Genomic DNA, 22,529 nt, shown 5'->3' with positions numbered 1-22,529 from the left:
CTTTTCACAATTTCAGGACATCCCAAACTACTTTTCAACCAGTGAAATATTTTTGAAGGGTAGCCACTACTAGAGCAGGGCCTACAAATAGCACAGATAGAAATGTGAATTGGCCTGATAGTTGGAGGGTGGGGGTGGGGGTGGGGGGTGGGGGGAGGAATGTCGGCCAGTGTTACATCTCTGCTCTTCAACTGCTGCTATGAAGCCTTTAGTATTCATCAGAACAGGCCAGTTTCAACAATGCAGCACTTCCTCAGTGCTGCATGCAATATCATTGATTATGTTCCACACTATTCTCCCACCCTGCTTCATCTAACCCTGTCAGCATACTTAAATTGGCATTGTTTATGTAATCGTACATAGCAAGTTATAGATTGTGTATGTTTATTGACATGGGGACGTGCATGACTGGAAGAGAAGCATTAAGGAGTTCTCACAGACCGAAAAATGATGGCTACAAGATGCCCATCAGCCACCTGAAAGACAAAAAGCAAGTGAATGTCTTGGGTTAAAATCCTGAATCAGAATTGTTAAATTTCAACTAAAACTAACCTGTTCTTCAAAGGCTTAATCCGCCTCCCCCCCCCCCCCCCCCCAAAAAAACCAATTCCAGTGTTCATTATTTTGCCCTCGTGGGATGTAAAAGATCTGAAGGCACTATTTTATCCTCCGCATCCTGGTCGATATTTATCTCTCAAATCAACATCACAGAAACACATGAAAGCAAAATGCTGCAGATGTTGGAAATCTGAAATAAAAACAGAAAACGCTGGAAAATCTCAGCAAGTCTGGCAGCATCTGTGGAGCGAGAAACGGAATTAATGTTTTGAGTCCAATATGATTCCTCTTCAGAAATACAGAAACAGATGATCACTTTGCTTTTTACTATTTGTGGGAGCTTGGCAGTGGGCAGATTGGCTGCCGTGTTTTAGAACGGTTAGAATGTAGCGTACCAAGAGTGGCTACTGAACTCGAGCAACATTTTGCGGGGATTAAATAAACAGGTTAAAAAAAATAAGGTGGCAAGGGTAGAGTTGAAATAGGAATAGAGTAGGGAACTCTGATGTGAGGCTTCACTAGCACTGGCACAGTGACATGCCTCCTATGCTGAAATTCCTCATCTCTATCCCGTACTCCTCCAATAAAAATCTATAAAATCCATTCCAATTGCAAATCGTGCTTGCGGCAATGAAAGGGAGCAGGATTGTACATTGGGATCCTTTGCTTGAATCTGTCATGTGTTTGTATGGATTCTACTTATTTGCTGTATCTAACATGCTGCAGTGGCCAGGCTGGTCCTCATCTTGCCTCAGTAAACAAATTATTTTGCTCTATAGTTAGAAAAATGATGGCTGCAAAATACTCATTGGCCACCTGAAAGACAAAAAGCAAGTGAATGTTGTGGATGAAGGCCCTGGAACAGAGTTGATGCTAAACCGATCATCATCAAAGGCATTCTTGCTCTTTCCCCGATCCCACACATAGACATTTCCAGTGTTCATTACTTTGATATCAGGGATCTGGCATTATGTTGTAAATTTTCTTAATCATGAAAATTGCGTTCACTTAAAAATGGTCAAATTCAGTCAACTGAAGGCATTTACAATACAAGATGTGGGATTAATGCTCCAAACAAAATATTGCCCCTCTGCTCCATGTGTAAATACTGTGAAATTTCCAGCATTTCAGGGTAGCTGGCAGTTTTTATTGTACTAAAGCAGCTCTGAAGACTACCCTGGCAGAATGATTCAAAATGTACTTGAAGAACCGCACTACCTGATCGATAATAGAGATTTAAATGCCGTAATCAGTATGTTCTTGACCTCGTTACTTTGTAACTGTTTGAAAACGGATACTACACCCAAATCTTGCCTCGCAAAAATCTATCAATCCTTTATTCAAACTAATTTAGTTACAGAATCTGATGACATTTATTACTAAACTTTGTTAAATAGATATGTATAAATTGTAGCTTTGTCCATGATTTTAAAATCTTCTATACAGAGAAATAACTTTCAGTTTTTTTTATTGGCCTTTTTTTCCTGAATTTTAAGTGCCTCTTTGTCCTGGAAATGGAAAACTTTCCATTTTAGGTGGTTGATGTTGGGCATTTCCTGTGCACTCTCCAATGATGTATCCCTTCCCTGGGCTTAGAACACCACTTCCTATCCCAGTATGACATTTTCCAAGTCCCCCACCATCCAATCTATGTGGTTTTTCTTGAGTGCAGCTGCCAAGTAATGTTTTTACTGTTGACCCCTGTCCAAAAGGTTTGGATTTAGTCTTATCTGAACTGATTTCATTTGGTGATGCTTGCAAGATTGTAATTGGCTCTCCCGGTTGTCCTGAGTATGTGAGAATGAGCCACTTGCAATGGTGTTTCCACAGTGGTGAGTAGGGAATTCTACAGTAGTTGCTATGAGTGAGCAGGAGACTTCATCAGTTTGGGTTAGATTTGTACCCAAATCCCCTAACTGTTTATAATGATGCTTTTCCCTTCTCAACCAAAGTAGTCTCTTCAACATAGGGTCATTGGTTATGTGTAACTGTTATTAAAACACTTAATTAATTAATTAATTGTATAGTCACTCAGAATTACATTTACACTTTCAAATTTTCAGAGTGTCTTCGGTGTTCGAACGTTTCATAGTGTGAGATCATGTAAATGGGAACATCGATTTATGAGCTATCATGTATCCACAGTGGAATTTCTGGGATCATTGGTGGTTTAATAAGGCAGGGAACAGTGAATAAGTGGATGCAACCACTGTGGGTGGGGCAGGAGAATGAGTGGGATATGTCATTACTTCTCCCAATGCACACATTTACATGGACTTTAACTTTGTTTACCATGAGTAATGCCTCCTCTTCCTATCAAATTCTGGGATTGCCCATGATGTGTAGTTTCCTTTCTGCTCTTTCACCCTATTTTGTATGTGTTTTTAAAATCTGGATGGAAAGTTCATTTTTGTTCTGAGGTGTTGCCTTGTGGGCAGCAAATTTTCAATTTTCTAATTAAATAAACAGATTTTCTTTAACAAGTATGCTGGTGTGAGAGTCACATCTCTCTAATACAGCAAATTACTGCAAAGTAGTGTGCAGTTTAATGTAGAAAACAACACAAAACCTTCTGGGTTACACATAAGCTAAAGTTTATAATGGAGACTGAAATGAATAGAGGGCCTACATCAGTCACCAATCAGGAAATGTCAAAAGACATGTACAATAACTAATGGGGGCCTTTCATGCGATTAACCAGCCTTCCATTGTTTACTATTTTTGAACAATTGTGCAATCGGCTTTCAGTGAAGCATCAAATGTGTTTAGATGTTTTTGTGTATACAAATTGGGAAATCCGAGATGGTTGGAAATAATTCTGTTGAGCAGAGAGTGGATTAAATCAATCATCATGCATTGTTGGAGGCAGAGAGATTTACAATAAGACACAAGAATTATTCAAACCCTAGCCTTGCAATGGGCAAGTGGGTTTTCTTGCAGATTAGGGCAATGGCCATGTCCTCGTAAAATTTCTGTTTACAAAGATGGAAATGCAAACTTTTTGCAAGCTACAATGCCCAGTTCCATCAGCCCATCCAGTTCTTACATATCAGTCTTAGCCTACAAGCATTTCTGCCATACCACTTTGATCTAAGTAATACATTGAGCTGTGCCCTGAACCTTGTGCCCTTTCTTGGTAGTTTATATCACCCTTTGGTTGATGGTGTTCTTCTTATGTCCCCATAGTATTTAAGTTGTTTTTTGCCTTGTCAGATTCTGTTCTGATGAAGCATCTTGGGATGTTTAACTGTGTTAGCAGTGGTACATAAATGCAAGTTGTTCTGCTAGCAATTGTGTAGTAAGCTTGTGGAGGTTCTCCAAAACACAGCACTCACTGCCATCTGAGTACCTTGAATGGTAATAGTGGCAGGAGGAGTCTTCTTGTAAGCCAATGTCTTTCTGGCAGAAGTTGTGATTGGGCCTATTTTAAGTAACTCTAGGCTTTGCTGTACTTGAACGTCCATTCCAATGCCACATCAGTTTTGTGTTTCTATAAAATATCTATCAGCAAAAATTCAGCCCTTGTACTATGATGAGGTCTTCTAACGATTTATGGTGAAATATGATAGAAGCCTAAAGCATTCCATCATTATCAACTCCAACCCTGCGCATGGAAGAGCAGCATCAGGCAGACTGTGCAGGATATTTGCTCCCATTTCTGAGTTATGAATTTTGAATTTGTTTATTGCTCCTTGGACCCCATCCGTAATGTATGCAATTTTACTTTGAGTGGGCAGTCATTAGTGACTCCTTTCTCTGGTTTTATTTATGTGCAAAGTAGTTGGTATAAGATCAGCTGGTATGAGTATGGGGATTGATCCTGGGCCCTACTGGTTTGTGGTAAAGACTGTTGGAGGAGTCTCACATTGTACTTTGAGTTTCAAAAAAATATGTTTGAGAATGCCACCAAAAAGGCAGAATTTAAAAAGCGGAAATACCTTTGCATATGATTAATTATAATTAGGAAATATTTGGTATGCTGTGATCATACATCTCTGGAGGTCATTTAAATTGCTGTTTCTAGGTTCTGTAAGTTATCCCTGGATGCGTATGACATACACCCTCAATTTTTGTACTGAACTGTTCTCAAGCTGCCAGTGGATCATTTATTGGATGAACATGGTGCTGCATGCACAGTACTTTGGGGCCTTATGCTGCATTGCCTTTTTTAAAAAAATAACTTGGATCTCACTCTTCCATAATCGATGAAATTTTGATACTTTCTCCACCCTGCATCAGAAGACACTGATTCAACCAGTGGCCAAGCTTAACATGAATCTAGGTTGTGCGTGTCCGCTCCCTGTTCAGCACTAGTGGCTTCATAGCAGAGGCCAATCTTATTAATCAAAATTCATGTTTTTGGACTTTCCAGCAGAGTTCACTGGACAATGATGAGAAATGGGAATATTGGATGTTTTTTCTTCCCCCCACCCTTGTTTCCCCTATACATCCAACACCCCAAGCTGGAGGTAGTGAGGGAAATTGCAGTGTCTGTACTGCTAACTGAACGTGGAGGTAGATTGAACCTGGGGTCTCCGATTTGTACAGCTCACTTCCATATTGACAATGCCTGGTGCCTTGGTTTAAATCTTGTTAGTTTTTTGGTAGTCTACCCATGTGTGTCGCTGTGGTTCCAGCTGTAGAGATGTTTTATATTTCACTGATGAGGAAGAGGGGCCATTTGGACAAATCTGAATTCTCGGGAGTGGTGAAGAAAGGATGGTGATAGACTCCTCATTATTCAAGTACGTCCAAGCTGTAAGTGACTTCATTGTCTCCTGTGGTCCCTTCATGGCTGAAAAGCCCGATGCGCAGTTGACATGCATGTCCATAGAACTGGCAGTTCATGTTGTCGTCGTCATGTATGGGAGAGCTCCTGCTGCTGTACCTTCCTCTGGGCATGTTGAATGTTGCGAGTTAGCGTCAATGGTCCTCGAAGCAGGCTGAACCAAATTTCAGTCCTTGCCTCTACATCGACTGATCAGCTGCAGTGTTTTCCCAGGAGAGGTGGTCTGCAGTGCAGAAGCTTGTAAGGCTCTTTTTTTTATTGTGTCCCTTCTAATGTTTGTACAGACCACCTTGATGTCGTTTTCCCCAAGAGAGTTGCCCATAGAAGATCTGCTTGGGGATTCTGCAGTCATGCGTGTAGGAGACATGGCCCGCCCATCTAAATTGAATTTTCTGGAGGGTGGGTCTCCAAGCTGTTGAGCCCAGCACAATGAAGGACTTTGTTACTTGTGATCTTATCTGTCATGCTAGACCTCAGGTGTCTTTGGTGGAACATTCCAGATCTTTGAAATGGCACCTATATGGCAGACCCAGGATTATGTGCCACACAGCAGGGCGGTCAGGACAATGGCCTGGTAGAGTTTGATTTTGAGACTGGTAGTTATGTCTGGCGCTTCATAGCATGTGACTGTTGTTATTGGCTGGAACATAACCTCGGACTTGGAGATAGATTTGGAGAGCATAGTTTTTGGCAGCACTCGGGACTTTGTTTGCTGTGGTCTGGATGTCTTCCTGTTGTGGCAGCTAGGGCGCAGTCATCTGCCTCTGTTAATTTGGTGGGAGCACGCAGTCTGGAGAGATTGAATAGATTCTCTCAATGAAACCTCATGTTTATGCCTGCAGGCATGTCTCTGTTGGTTGTCTTATGCATGGAGGCAAAGAACAGATTGAAGAGATGAAGAGCCACAATGTATTCTTATTTTACATCGCTGATTACCGCAAAGGCATTGGACATCTTTTCCACAGGCAGAAACACATCCAACCCTGCCATCACGCAGAGATCAGCCTCTTTTTCGCTGATGAGGCATTAGCTAGGACCCATCTGATAAACCAGATGAAAATTGCCTCTCAACGTCGGAACCCTGGAGAGGGGAAGGAAAGAATACTAGGACACTGGATACAGTGTTAATCTTGGCTGTAAGAGAAAGCATCACCAAATGAGCTTGTTCCTCCCACAAATGATTGCTAGGTTTGATGGAAGTTAGGTTATTACTATATGAGCAAAGTAAACCTTATCATTATAATTGACAAAACAACAGGAATAAAAAGGCTAGATGGTAGGATTCAAGGATTCCTTGTTGGGCCAAGGAGTTGGGTGTTCAAGTCATTTGAGTGTTTTTTTCACACCCCTTACAGGTTGAAGCAGAAGAACTTCAGTCCTTTGATTGGGTACTGGTGTAGTTCTGAAATGGTGGAAGTAAAATGCTTTAAAATGGCGATCGGACTTGGCAAAATACCAAGATCCAGGGAACTTTCTGGAACTGTAACAGTTTGAGTTCCAGTGCTGCCATCTTGTAGTGATTGGAAGAAACAGCCAGACCTACAGTATCAGGATTATCATTGGGTGGCATTTATGGGCAAATAAGAGATGGTCTGAGACATTATAGTTTCAATGAATTCTTATTTTAATGTTCATTATAAATTTATTCAGACAATAGCCATAGTGTTTATATTTCACTCTGGCAGTAAATTCTTAGAGAAGCTCAAGTTTAGCTGCTTTTTCTTGGGAGGTCGATTGAAATCTTTACATTTATGAGGGCACCATTAACCCCTCCACAGGTTGGGTGCTTTAATAACAATTTTATTTTTCTAAAAAGCAGTAAATTATGTTCAGAGCTGCGTCGAGCATCTGCTGCTCCATGCAGTGTTGTGCTGTGCATATTCCTGTCACTAGAGGGTATCTTGGCTGAGAGCTGTTATATTTTCTGTTGTGCCTTGCACTATGCTGAGGACTAAAAATCCAATGTTATTCAAATTGTACACAATCAATTTTTAGCTTCTCGTATATTGAAATTCTTCCATGCAATTAAAATGTCTCTGAATACTTTCTTTAGACTAGAATGATAAATAATTCCAGTATTATTTGTGTAGAAGGATTAGAAACTCCTGTGCTGTAAATATTGATTTTTGGAAATATTGTTTACATTGTGTACATGGATTCCACATTTAACCATTTCAGAGATACTGGTGCATCTGTATGGCAGTATTCGGCTTTGAGCTTTTAGGTTGAATTTGACCATTCTTGCACTTGCTTTTGTCATATTATGAGTGAAATATTTTGGGATTTGTGCTTTCCATTGTTTACAAGTGACTTTTGCTCTGTGCTTTATAAATGGCTGTTAACTAATTTTAATTTATTAGACTGAAACCTGTTTCAGTATCAGTTCATGCCCCTACCTCATTTCCTTTGCATCAAGGAGAAACATGAACAGTAACCAGGTGCAGGAACCCTGGCTGATTTATCCTGTTGTTTGTCCCAGGTTATTTGAACCAGTCATTACTAATTTTCATTAATTGAAGATCAAGTTGTTTTAAAAGAATGTATGTTTTCCATTCCTGTATGACCATTTGATTTGAAGGGAAAAATGCCTCAAAATCTGGACTTTGGCTCTTAAGATTTACTGTAAATTTGTTATTTTTAGATTTTAATGATGGTGATAATCTGCAGCAGGATTGCAGCTGTGGCATTTATATTGGTGATGCCGTGTTTTAATGCAATTATGTTGTAACATTTGTTATTTTAATGAAACCCAAAGTATGGCCTGAAGCGATGATTCAGTTTGTGTGCCTTTACCTATAAATGTATATATTTATAAAACGAATAATTGTCAGGTCCATCTGGCCCAATACTGCACTCCAGTCTCTGCTCCTGTAATCCTAATATTGTTTTTTTAATCTGAATTTGATTGAAACTCCATACAACTGAAATAAAAAAAAGCATGAGCAAATTGACAAAGCCTGATAATGATATTGGCCCAAGTCAGTGGAGCTACTGAAATATCAGTGAAGAGAGGCATGATCTTTGTACAATTATATTCATAGTACAAACAAAAGGTGCCTTGGAGGATGGTATTTCTTTTCAGACCACCCCTCCCCCCCCCCAACCCCCCAAACCCCACGAGCTTGTCGTGACCTTAAAAGTTATAGCCTGCCTCTTCGCACATTACAGAAAAATTTAAATGATTTGCTTGTGATTTCATCGTACAAAGAGGATAACTCCTCCCTCGATGTGTTAGAGATGAGAAGCATTTTGCTGAATCAGAAATAAAGCTACATGTCCATACACCACTGCTGCCATTTGAAAAATTACTTCACTGTCTTGAACAAAATAATGACACAATTTTCTGTCTTCTGGGGCCTGGCTCTTTAAATATTTAAGCACAGGTCCTTACACTTAGTTCATACTTCGACGTGACACGTGCGTACCTCAGTGCTGCTCAATTATCATTAATTACCCCTCCCCCTGAGAATCAGACTCTTAATCAGTAAATTGAGTTGTGGCATCTGAATGGCAGGGTTTAGATCCTATTCCTGCAATACCCTCTGTGACCAGGAAAAATGATTTCCACCCGTTCCCCCTTAAATTTCATGTCAAGTTTCCCTGCTTTTCTTTGTTTTAATCTGAAATGCATCCAGCTTTATTTGTGTGGGGGTGTGCGTGCGCGCACGCACTGCCACTGGAACTCTCACCCCCCTCCCCTTGTGAGTGACTCACCTAGTTCCAGTAGATATGAGTAAATCAACTAAATAGATTTCTACCTCCACTCTGGTGTTTCATCTGATGGTGCAGCTTTTCTGTTGAGGGAACATTTATAAAAGCCGCAGTCTCAGACTGTGGGTAGCAGATTTCAGTCCCAGGCAGTAGCTATCTTCTACTGCCCAACTTCCAAAGGAATTCGCCACTCGAGACAGAACTTGGTGCATGCGCAGCGGTTTATCCACAGTGAATGCATTTTAAATGTTCTGAGAGCGTGGGTAGCAGCATCTCCAGGAAACTGAGCGCTCAGGTTTAATAACACTGAATGTTAAGAGCACAGAAAGGGGATGTTCAGCATGTCATGCCTGTGCTGGCTCTTTGGTAGAGCTATTTGATTAGTCCGATTCCCTAATATGAAAGCAAAATGCGGTGGATGCTGGAAATCTGAAATAAAAATAGAAAATGCTGGAAGTACTTTGCAAGCCTGACAACATCTGTGGAGAGAGAAAAGCAGACTTAACATGCCAGGTTGATGACCTTTAGTCAGAACACAGCCCCAGAACAGAACCAACCATAGAACACTACAGCACAGAAAACAGGCCATTCGGCCCTTCTAGTCTGTGCCGAAATATTATTCCGCTAGTCCCATTGACCTGCACCTAGTCCATAACCCTCCAGACCTCTCCCATCCATGTATCTATCTAAGTTATTCTTAAAACTTAAGAGTGAGCCCACATTTACCACGTCAGATGGTAGCTCGTTCCACACTCTCACCACTCTCTGAGTGACGAAGTTCCCCCTAATGTTCCCCATAAACCTTTCCCCTTTCACCCTAAAGCCATGTCCTCTCGTGTTTATTTCTCCTAATCTAAGTGGAAAGAGCCTACTCGCATTTACTCTGTCTATACCCCTCATAATTTTGTAAACTTCTATCATATCTCCCCTCATTCTTCTACGCTCCAAGGAATAAAGTCCTAACCTGTTTAACCTTTCCCTGTAACTCAACTCCTTAAGACCCAGCAACATCCTAGTAAATCTTCTCTGCACTCTCTCAATCTTACTGATATCCTTCCTGTAGTTCGGCGACCAGAACTGCACACAATACTCCAAAGTTGGCCTCACCAATGTCTTATACAACCTCACCATAACATCTCAACTCCTATACTCAATACTTTGATTTATGAAGGGCAGTATGCCAAAAGCTTTCTTTACAACCTTGTCTACCTGTGACGCCACTTTCAGGGAATTATGTATCTGAACTCCCAGATCCCTTTGTTCCTCCGCACTCCTCAGTGCCCTACCATTTACTGTGTATGTCCTACCTTGGTTTGACCTTCCAAAATGTAACACCTCACACTTTTCTGCATTAAATTCCATCTGCCATTTTCTGGCCCATTTTTCCAGTTGCTCCAGATCTCTCTGCAAGCTTTGAAAGCCTTCCTCGCTGTCCACAACGCCTCCAATCTTAGTGTCATCAGCAAACTTGTTGATCCAATTCACCACATTATCATCCAGATCATTGATGTAGACAACAAACAACAATGGTCCCAGCACAGATCCCTGAGGCACACCACTAGTCACAGGCCTCCAGTCTGAGAAGCAATCATCCACTACCACTCTCTGTCTTCTCCCACGCAGCCAATTTCGAATCCAGTTTACAACCTCTCCATGGATACCAAGTGTCTGAACCTTCTGAACTAACCTCCCATGTGGGACCTTGTCAAAGGCCTTACTAAAGTCCATGTAGATAACATCCACAGCCTTTCCTTCATCTACTTTCTTGGTAACCTCCTCGAAAAACTCTACAAGGTTCGTTAAACACGACCTACCACGCACAAAGCCATGCTGACTATCCGTAATCAGCCCTTGGCTGTCCAAATAATTATATATCCGATCTCTCAGAACGCCTTCCAATAATTTACCTACTACTTACGTCAGGCTCACTGGCCTGTAATTACCTGGTTTACTTTTGGAGCCTTTTTTTAAACAACGGAACAACATGAGATACCCTCCAATCCTCCGGCACCTCACCCGTGGCTAAGGACATTTTAAATCCCCTTGCACTTTCCCTCTAACTCTGAAATTTTCATCTCTTTCAAGTGTCTATCCAATTCCCCTTTGAAAAATATTGTTGAATCTGCTTCATCACCTTTTCAGTATATTCCAGGTCATCATAACTATGTTTTTAAAAAATAAAGTCTCAACCCTCAACCCCAGACTTCACGTGAAATCTGTGCCCTCTGGTTACCAAGTATCTCACCATTGGAGGCAGTTTCTCCCCATCTAATCTTACCAACTATTCTGTGCATAGTAGGATCCCACAAACAGGAATGATTGGAATGGCTATAATAACAAAAAACTGCAGATGCTGGAAATCCAAAACAAAAACAAAAACAGAAACAGAAATACCTGGAAAAACTCAGCAGGCCTGGCAGCATCGGCGGAGAAGAGCACAGTTGACGTTTCGAGTCCTCGTGACCCTTGAAGGGTCATGTGGGGCTAAAAACCAGGAGGATGAACCGTCTGAACATGGTACTGAAGCCCCACAGCTTAGAACCAGACATCACCTTATTGGTGTGTCATCAAAAGCTGCGCTATTCATCCCCATTAATTCTGATTAATTTTTTTGTGGGGGCAAGTGAAAGCAGGTAGGGTAGGACCAGGTCTTTTGCCCCACCTAAATGGTCAACAGATTAAAAAGTTTAAGAACCAATGGGTTAAAATGGCACTTGAAGGGCTGCACCTCCAACAATCCTGCACTCCCTCAACATTGTACTATAGTGTAAACCTGGATTGAGCGCTGAAGTCAGGTTCTGACTTGGCTGCACAGAGGACCTGTTTGAGATGGCAAAGGACATGGCCTCACATTCCATTTCTGTGTTGCTGTGTAGATTTGTGTAAAAACTAGTTTCAGAATTGCACAGGATGTCGCTTGAGCCTATCATTTTGTTGCTTGCCCCTCTGCTCATACCCTCAATATAATTTAAATTACTGCCCGGCAGTTGAGATGAAGGCACGTTTTTCGGTGGGGATACACAGCCAGCCAATATATTACCAAGTACTTACAACATAGAAACAAGTTATTTGGTTCCACAAGAACCACCTCCCACCCCTCTTCATCTAACCCCATCAACGTGTCGTTCTACTCTTATCTGTGGTGTGTTTATCTAGCTTTCATTTAAATGCATCTATGCTGCTCGTCTCCACTATCATTTTGGTAGCAGGTTCCACATCCTTTCCGGTCTCTGAAAAGAATTTTCTCCTGAATTCACTATTGGATTTATTAGTGACCATCTTGTATTTATGGCCCCCAGTTCTGGTCTTGCCTGTAAATGGAAACATTACCTCTACATCTACCAAGTCAAACCATTTCAAAAATTTAAAGACCCCAATCTGGTCACCTTTCAGTCTTTTCTAGGGAAAAGTCCCAAGCTTGTTTCATCTTTGCTGATATCTCTCCATTCTGATATCGTGCTAGTAAATAAGTTTTGCACCTTCTCCATTGCCTCTACCAATTTTATAATATGGAGACCAGAACTGATCGCAGTACTCCAAGCCTCACCTGTACAACTTGAACAGATGATCTCTGGTTTTCAATTCTGTCCTACTAGGTGTGAAATCCAGTGCTTTGATTCGCTATTTTACAGCCTTACTAACCTGTGCCACTAGTGATCTGTGCACCTGTTATTTAAATTCTCCACCACCATCTCACACTGACCTCTCTGTCTTTGGCCTGCTGTCCTGATCCATTGAAGCCCAATGCAAGCTTGAGGCAAAGCACCTCATCTTGTGATTAGGCACTTTTACAGTCTTCTGGATTCAACATTGAGTTCAACAATTTTAGAATGTAACCTCTGCCCCCATTTTGTTTACTCTTTCTTTGGCGGTTTTAGTTTCATTGTTCTTTTTTGTTTTTAGGTGTCAACTGTTCATCATTCTGCCATTCACACCTCCCCTAGACATATCTTTGGATTTTTTATTTGTCCTGTTACCTCGCTCCCTTTGGCCCTGCACCACAAACCCTTTGGTCATTTAGTCTTTCCTGTCTTCTGCCCTATCACAGACCTTCCCCCTTGCTTTCCAAACCCTCCCCCCTTTCAATTGCTTAAAACCTATTACATTTCTTAAGCTTTCCCCAATTCTGATGAAGGATCATAGTCGAAAAATATTAATTTGGTTTCTGTCTCCACAGATGCTGCCAGGCTTGCTGAGAAACTTCAGCATTTTCTGTTTTTCTTTAAGATACACAGCATCTGCAGTATTTTGCTTTTCTGTTCTTCCTGCTGTGCCTCTCTGGCAACTTTTCACTTGATTCCTATTCTTTCCTCCAGGATCACGTTGTTGACAAAAGGATTGTCTTTCCAAGGCTTATTAATTTTTAAATAAGGTGTTGCTTGCTTTCCCATAATATTGCCGATGGACAAAAATAAGAGCTGCCCCTGTGATTGTGAATTTGTATATCTCAATCGGACTTTCTATTTGCCTTCCATTTTTTTTCTGTGTACTTTCTCTGCTTGAAAGTTGTATTAGGGCCAACTGAGAATCTCTCCCAAGTTAGCGTGTCTTACTTTCATTAACCTATTCTCTGCACAGCTTGCAAATTCATCAACCGGCTACCTATATTTTTATTTTTGCCTTTAACTTTCCTTTTCTAATGAGTACTTGGCGGGTGGCATGGGGGGGAAGAGAGGTGGGGTTGGATGTGGGGGGCGGGGGGTGGCGTGGGAACCAGGTCCTGCTGTGAATACAAGTGTGGAGTGACCTGGCTGTGCTCATGTTTTGTTTTCTACCTCTACAGCAACTCGGCTTCAGAAGAATCCAACCACTCTGCCTCAGGATCGGAATCAGGCAGCCAGTCGGAAAGTGAACAAGGAAGTGAGTCTAACAATAGCAGTTCGGAATCATCGGAATCCCAGTCTGAATCGGAAAGTGAATCGGCTGGATCCAAATTACAGCAAGCTGCCACAGAGAACAAGGACAAGCCATTGAGTAAGAAGGAGAGGATAGCGGATGTTAAAAAGGTACCTTTTAGAAAATAAATGGTTGTTGTAATTCAAGTATCAGAGCTCGTAGCATGCTTTACCCTTCTGTAGGAGACTAGGTTAGAAGTGCCCCTTTGTACGTATGGAACTTCTATGTTTGGTATATCCCAATAACAACTAGGATATAGCAATAACACTGATGAAAATCCCAGTAACTCTATGACTCTATTAGTCACATCTTGGGACACCGAATGAAATAGGAAAAATGGACTTTGATTTAAGAAACCAAATCGTGGCCTTTACATTGCAGAAATCTGTGGCCAGCCTACTCAAAGTCGCCTGTCCAGTCTTCAAATAAAAATATGGACACCTTAATTATTGGGAGCTACAGGGAGGGGGAAGAATCTCAGTTTTCTATTTCTTTGACCCTTTTATGCTTTCTACCCATCAAGAGTTGGATTCCCTGTCTAACAGAAGTTCACAGGCACCTCCTGCATTCCCTGTACCTGTGAGCTTTTTCTGTACAAGTCCTCTCTTCAGATGGCATCTGAAAGTTCAGTAGCATGAACATGCCAGTTAGAACTGACTTGCTCCTTGTTCAGTAAGTATGGCCGTGATGTGGCACACGCTAGTATTAGTATTACTTTTGGTGCTGGGAATGCTGAGCACTGATAGCAGTAGATTCAATCCTGAAGGCAGGAAAGCAACCATCTGACCAGAGAAATTTCCCAGGTTTGAAGTGCTATGATTAGCCACACAATATTTGGACCAGAAAGTGCGTGTACGTGGAATTTGGGAGAGGACAGGTTTGGGCTCCTCTCTGATACCACATTGTGGGTGAAATTTGACATTTTTGATAATATGGATGCTAATTTGAGATAGAATTCTCCAATATTCAAACCTTAGAACTGGACAAAATAAAACTTGTATTTCATGTTCTATACTTGTCCTTTGTAATGTGATTTTACTGGCGTAATGGCTGAATCAGTAATGAGTCTTTAGGGCCCCCTTAAAATAATACTTGCATATCTCTGCCATCTTATATTGAAATGTCTTAAACATGTTAGGGCATGCAAGAAATGTTATTTTTTTGCATTTCAGTATAACATTAGAAAACACAGTTAGTCATTTGGCAATGCAGAACTTCAGTATTGTTGAAAAAAGAGACATGTCAAAGTTTTTCATCTTGCACTCATCAGGACACTTCGCAAGAATACCAATATAAGGGGGAAAAAAACTAATTTATACTGTATGAGAAGAGAGTGCTGATTGGTGGGCAAATGAACTCTGATAGAGACGTTGCCATGGAGAATGCACCAGTGATGGTGACTGACAGTTAACTGCCAAGCATTGCTTGAAAGTTAAACCAGGCAGCTTGACCTTGATTAGTCAAGGCATTGCCCTGAGGAATGCATCAGTGAATGGCTGTCACTTATTTTGTTTAGCTGAAACAGGCGCAATGTGTGTACATGTTCTTTCTGTCTACAATGAACAGGGCCCTGTGTATTAATATATGTAGCTTTCAGTACACGCAGATGCGTCATACTATGAGCCCGACTGACCACCTTAAATTGGTTCTCAGCATAATTCTTAGCGAGCTGAGGATTATTTAGCAAATGCTGTCCAATCGCGGAATCACATCTAATGTGGGACACTATTTTGAATTTTGCAAGCACTGCCTGGCTGGGTATGCTCTGTACCTTGCCCATTGTGAACAGCAGCTGGGACATGCTGCTCCATATGATCTGCCAGTCTTTGGGATGTACGGCCTACAAACCTGGCATCATGTTGGCACTGAAATTCATATACCACAGTAATCATTTATGTGATAGGCAGAACGTCTTTTTGCCTTGATGGTAGCATCCTGTTGATGGTGAATGCCACTTGTGTTGCTACTGCACAGTAGCAGCTTGAAACAGCTAGCTTCACCTGTTGCTCATACAGTATAAATTGTTGTTTTGCCCCTTATATTGGTATTCTTGCATAGTGTCCTGATGAGTGCAAGACAAAAAGCTTTGACATGTCTCCTTTTTCAGCAATTCTCAAACACAGTTGTTCTATACCAATAATATTCTCCCAACAGCATACAGGTAAATGACCAATTAATATTCTGCCCGGCTCTTGTGTTCTTTGTAAAGTTGGTGATGGTAGAAAAATATCACCTTGTGGGGCTGAGCTTTCTAAAGAATGATTCACCCCCTAAATAACCTCAGCCATCTTCTTCAAAAGAAAGTGTACCATCTTAGTCTTGGTGACTTTTTCCAATGTTATTATGATACGTGTATGTTGCACTTCACTCACATTAAGTGTTAATGGGAACAAGATGGGTTGATTCTCCTCCTTCTCCAGTGGAACTGGTTTGCTCAGTCTTTGCTTCTAATATTGAAACCCAAGTTTGGTGTCACCCAACTACAATCACCGTCTACTCTGTTCAATTTTGGTGCTGCTGCACTTGGCCTTTGACCCTTCACCAAGTGTGGAATACAAACCCCTGCCTCCGAAAGCTGGCATGAGCAATCACAGGCAATGTCGACTTTGGTTAGCTGTGAAAGGAGGAGTTTTCATTCGGCTGGTGTGCTTTTCCTAGTATGAAATTCTTGTTATTTGCAATGCGAAGAGAAGCTTTAGCAATTCTCCACGTTTCACATTTAATAACATGAAATCAGTCGGTTTCTCTGAAGGTTTGACCCTGACGGAGAGAAGGGTTAATAAAAGGGGTTCAACACTGATGTGTGCCTGACTGATAACCAAGCTAAGATTGCATGTTTTTAAAACAGGAAATAGCCTCAGGAATATTTGGAGTGGATACCCTTGTTGAGCTTCCTCCTCTTGTTTCTGGATCAGTGATATGTCCCAGTGCCATCACTAGGATTTCAGAGAAGTAGTGGTGGAGGAGCTGTGAAATTTTCATGCAGTAGTGATTTCCTACTCATCACAAGCTAGTCTGTCAGTAAAATGTAACAGCAGGAGTGATAGTTTTATACTGTGACCAGCTGCTGATACAGTTACAAATTTTGATCACCCAAACTTGGATTGTGTATGGAGAGGGTACATTGAGCTGCATCATAGCTGAATGAAGTACTCGTGATGGTAATGATTTTCTGAGTTTAAAACACAGTGTTAAAACTTAATAACTTTTGGGCAATTTTTCCTATACCTCACTGGTGTTGGTATAATATTTAAGAATTTGTCCAGTGTATCATTCTGTGGATTTTCTTAAAGTTATTCGGATCCCAGAAGCACATCAGTACACACCACAGTTGGTGTCGATCCTTTGTTTTCATAGTAGAACTGTTTTACTTGAAGATATAAATAGTTTTAAATAGGAATTTCTCAAAACCAATTTTAAAAATCCTACTTTAAACCGTGTTTTGTTAATATTCTAATTAAGGCATGTTTTTAATTTTTCTATTAAATTCTAGTATAATTAAAGTGGTGGGAGGGTGCAGGCCTTATGATGGTCTGTTTATATTGCAGATGTGGGAAGAATATCCAGATGTTTATGGGGTTAGGAGGTCAAACCGCAGCAGACAGGAACCGGCTCGACTTAACGCTGGACCTGAGGTGAGTAGTGGAGAAAATAAGTATTTAAAACCAAGCATTCAGTGACCACCTTCATAATGGCAGCACATAATCATTCCCAACATTTCTGTGAAGGTTCTGTACCTGCAGCAATGTTTAAAATGGTCCGGGTTTTTCCTGATATGTCGTAGCAAATGAAAGTATTATGCTACATTATTGGTGTAGAATGCCAATGTAAATTTTTTATGCTAAGTCAGCAACTACGGCAATAATGTGCCCTTAGACTTGTACCCTAATGCTTCGGTTTCTACCTATTCTTCCCATGGCAGGTGATTGAATTTCTTCCTTTCTCCCCCTGCCCCGTCCCTCCCATCATCACCTCCACACCTCTTCATGTAGCTGCCTTTCGCAGCTGGAAACTGTTTCACAGGCATTGGCATTGCGTCCTCTGATTTATCCCCAGAGCAGCCATATTATTTGCGTAGAGTTAGACCATGTGTGCTTTGACTGCTAGAAGCCTGGCTGACTTATCTTCCCCCTTTTTCTTAGCGGAGGAAGGTGCTGAGGCCATTTGATTGCCCTGATTAAGATCCACTTCCTCAACACAGGCGGAGATCAAGCCTTAGACCTCCAGCCTCTACAATAGAATTGACATTGTGTAATACAGATAATTGAACTGTCATAGTGAACTTTATTTTGTGTGTTGAGACAAAGAGCAGCTGAAGTTGGTTCTTAACCCATGTTGATCATTCCTGAATCAGATAATTAAACACAGATTTCACTATGGTTTCTCATTTGAAGATATACTAATCCACCAGCAAGTTTACAATTCTCCTTCTCCTCCTACTCCCCTCTTCCAGTAAGTACAGCATTCAAGGCATTATGCAAGTCATCCTTTGGTGGGTGACTAGTTGTTCGAGTGAGTCATAAATGGAACATGTCCAAGGGAAGTGAGTGAAATCTCTTAATGGAAGACAAGAAACATCTTATGCTTAGTAATACAGTTCTACTCTGAAGCTCCTCCTCACTGTGAAATGTATGGGACACTAATAACTTTAATATCTTTTATTGATAAGTGCCAATTTGCCTCATTGACACATGGATCTCTGGATCCAATCTGTTTAATGCTTGCCTCATTTTCTTTGTGGCATTTATTTAGCACCTCAGGGAATCCCAAAGAGCTTCCTATGCACCAAATTACTTTTGAAGTGCAGTCACTGTTATGTAGTTTACCGTTCTGCACAGATCTGCTTCTTTTACAGTCTGCCTTTCAGCGAAGTAGTTGGTCGAATTCTTAAGTAATTTTCTGAGGGCTCATCCCATGTCAAGTTCACCTGACCTGCCTGAATCAATGACTGAAGAGTTTATTCCCAATCGTGGGGAGAGTTGCTTGTTGGTAAAGTTTTTTTTTAAAAAATCTATCAACTTATGAGTTGGAAGCAGACAGACTGACTTAAAACTGAGTTGGATTGTAAGATTTTTTTTTAAAACAAGCTGTAGGGAGCAGTAGGATTTACAATCAGAATGCAGCAGTTCTGCAAAATTATCTGTGAAAACTTCAGTCATAAGTTTTAATGTCACAGCATATGCAATATGTGTAAGGCAATTGTTCAAAGGAGACATGATCACTGTGGAGTCGGATAACTTCTAACCTAAGATACTCTCCAGTAGTAGGTGAACTGAACAAATCTTTTACTCCACCCGCCCCACCATGATTTGATTTTCCTCTGTTTCACCTCTTTGGGTTTTCCCTTCCCCTTCACACCATGTTGCTCCAATTCGTGACTGATTCCTGTGAAGTGTTGTTAATCAGGAAACAGTGTTGCTGCTGGAATGAGACTCCTTATGTGTCAACAGAGTGGCTTGGAGTGTGTAGAAACCTGAAATGGTGGGAAGTGAGACGGGGGGTGGGGGGGTGGTGGGGTGAGTGGGTGGCGGAGGGTGATGAGAGGGGAAAGAAAATGGAGCAGAGTTAAGCAAGAGCCAGTAATTTGCAAATGGTACATAATATTGATGGACAAGTTTGGCAGTGTACCTAGCTGGAATAGGAGTGATTGGATGTGGGAGGGACCAGTGTATTACAGGTGCAACACCCCTACAAGCATGCCCGACGGTAGCAAAAAGTTAATCTGTTTAATTGATGTATGCAGTGCTTGAGATTTGCTGAGACAATAGTTGGGGCTGGTCTTGGGAGATTGTGTATATGAGTGGAAGAAGAAAATGGGCTGAAAGACTCAATGTAAAACTTTTTCTTTTAAAACAGAGCAGTGAAAACTCTGAGAATGAGACTCCAAGGCGACGAGGGAGAAGAAGAGCCACAAAGTGAGTCTTTTTTTAAAAAAATTTGTTCATGGGAAGCGGGCGATGCTGGGCCAGCATTTATTGCCCATCCATAATTGCCCTCAATCAGGCATTTAAGAGTCAACCACATTGCTGTGGGTCTGGAGTCACATGTAGGCCAGACCAGGTAAGGACAGCAGATTTCCTTCCCTAAAGGACATTAAAACAATCGACAATGGTTTCATGGTCATCATCAGACTTTTAATTCCAATTTTTTTTTAAAAGTCAAATTTCACCATCTGCCGTGGTGGGATTCATACTCGGGTCCCCAGAGCATTACCCTGGGTCTCTGGAATACCAGTCCAATGACAATACCACTATGCCACTGCCTCCCCTATGTTTTGTGTTTCAGATATGTGCTTGCTGATGTCTTGTGCAGAGTGTATATGATTTCATTGAGTGCTTAGGTCATGCATTAATTTTTAATTTGTGTGTGTTAGATTTTGGTAGGGACTGTTGATTCTGTAGAATGGGGCATTTTTAATTATAGGCAGCTAGGGTCTGCATCAAGTGCTTTCAGGTCAAGCACAGGATGGGTTAGATGAAGAGAGGAGGCTCCCTATATATCGTCCCATCAACCTCTGAGATTCAGTTTAGCAGAGGTTAGGTGTAGTGTCACGCTCCCTTACATCTTCCTATTTGCACTGTCACTCAGCAGAGGTTAGGTGATATGCTCCCAGCTGCTGTTCAGGAATCAGGCATTAAGAGCTGTATTCAAGAAAGTTTCTGGGATGGCTATTACCTTATGACATTGGTCTAATATTGGGAGCTAAGCATGGCAAGTCCTGGATACAAACTTGTGCATCATCTGCCCATTGTAAAATGCAAGGGGCAGTGCTGCAGTAGGCTCTGCTTCCAGCTGACTTTTTTCCTGATTTTCCTGGCGCTGAACGATCTATAAAGAAGGGCATTTTGGCTTAGGCATTATACGGACAGAAGAAATAGGAACAGAAGTAGGCCATTCAGCCCCTTCAAGCCTGCTCCGCCATTCAATAAGATCATGGCTGATCTGTTTGTATTTTGGATTCCACCACATTCCCATTTGCCCCTGATAACCTTTGATTCCCTTGCCTAACAAGAATTTATCCACCTTCGCCTTAAAAATATTCAGTAACCCTGCCTTCTAAGGCAGAGTGTTCCAAAGTGTCTCAACCCTCAGAGAAAAGATTCTCCTCATCTCTGTCCTAAAAAGGGTGACCCCTAATTTTAAAACAGTGCCCTCTAGTTCTGGGCAGCATCCACAAGAGGAAACATCCTTTCCACATCCACCTTTTCGAGACTGTTCAGGATCTTTTATATTTTATTCAAGTCTCCTCTCACTGTTCTAAACTCCAGTGGAAACGAGCTCTGTCTGTGCAACCTTTCCTCATAAGACCGCTCATTCCAGGTATAAATCTAGTAAACCACCTCTGAACTGTCTCCAACGCATTTACATCCTTCCTTAAATAAGGAGACCAAAACTGCACACACTATTCGAGATGTGGTCTTACCAATACCCTGTACGACTGAATCATAACATTCTTATTTTTATGTTCAATTCCTCTCATAATAAGGAATTGCATTCCATTAGCCTTCTTTATTACTTGCTGTACCTGGGGCCTAACTTTTTGTGACTCGTGCACTAGAACACCTAGATCCCACTACACCTTGAAATTCTGCAGATGTTCTCCGTTTAAGTAACACTGCTTTTTTATTATTCCTGCCAAAGTGAACAACTTCACATTTTCCCACATTATACTCCATCTGCCAGATTTTTGCCCACTCACTCAACTTATCTATATCTGTTTGCAGCCTCCTTATGTCCTCTTCACAATATACTTTCCTACCTATCTTTGTGTCATCTGCAATTTAGCTACCATGCCTTCGCTCCCCTCATCTAAGCCATAGCTATAATTTGTTAAAATGTTGAGGCCCCACTCGTCACATCTTGCCAATCAGAAAAAGACCCATTTATGCATACTCTGTTTTCTGCCAGCCAGCCAATCGCCTATCCAGGCTAATGTGTTAACTCCTATACCATGAGCTTTTATTTTCTGAAATTACCTTGATGTGGCACCTTATCAAATGCCTCCTGGAAATCCAAGTACAGTACGTCTGCAGGCTCCCCTTTATCCACAGTGCATGTTATTCCTTTAAAGAGCTCAATCAATTGATTAAACATGATTTCCCTTTCACAAAACCATGTTGACTCTTCCCGATTACCCTCAGCTTTTCTAAATGCCCAGCTATAACCTCCTGATGATCAATTCTAACACCTTCCCATGACAGACGTCAAACTAACTGGCCTATGGTTTCCTGTTTTCTGCCTCTCTCTTGAATAGAAGGGTTATGTTTACTACTTTCTAGTCTGATGGAACCTTTCTAGAATCTAGTGAATTTAGGAAAATTAACACCAACGCATCCACTACCTCAGCCAACACCTTTAAGACCCTAGGATGAAGTCCATCAGGACCTGGAGACTTGTGCAGCCCACAGCTCCATCAGTTTGCTCAGTACCACTTCCCTAGTGATTGTAATTTCACCAACTTCCCCTCCACCACCTGATTTGTTCATTTCACCTGCTATTCCCTTATTATCTACTATTAACACTCCTCATTGCCACTCTCCAGAGGACCAACATTCAGTTTACATTTTTCCTTTTT

The 22,529-nt window shown here is 41.3% G+C and overlaps 1 protein-coding gene across 2 annotated transcripts in view; it reads left to right on the top strand.

Moving 5' to 3' along the window:
- Positions 1 to 22,529, top strand: part of chd2 (chromodomain helicase DNA binding protein 2) — a 91,221-nt gene that overhangs the window by 11,482 nt on the left and 57,210 nt on the right. The window contains exons 3-5 of one of the 2 annotated variants that reach the window (XM_078530023.1): positions 13,842 to 14,064; positions 17,503 to 17,589; positions 19,811 to 19,869. In XM_078530023.1, the coding sequence (XP_078386149.1) occupies positions 13,842 to 14,064; positions 17,503 to 17,589; positions 19,811 to 19,869 (369 nt within the window). Of the gene's footprint in view, positions 1 to 13,841; positions 14,065 to 17,502; positions 17,590 to 18,883; positions 18,944 to 19,810; positions 19,870 to 22,529 lie in introns of those variants that run through there. The other variant, XM_078530024.1, reaches the window with a different exon arrangement.

This window comes from Cetorhinus maximus, chromosome 26, assembly GCF_964194155.1.
Source record: "Cetorhinus maximus chromosome 26, sCetMax3.hap1.1, whole genome shotgun sequence".
NCBI classification, from domain to species: Eukaryota; Metazoa; Chordata; class Chondrichthyes; order Lamniformes; family Cetorhinidae; genus Cetorhinus; species Cetorhinus maximus.
The sequence above is the reverse complement of the archived record's forward strand: the minus strand, read 5'-3'. Positions and strand labels throughout refer to the sequence as shown.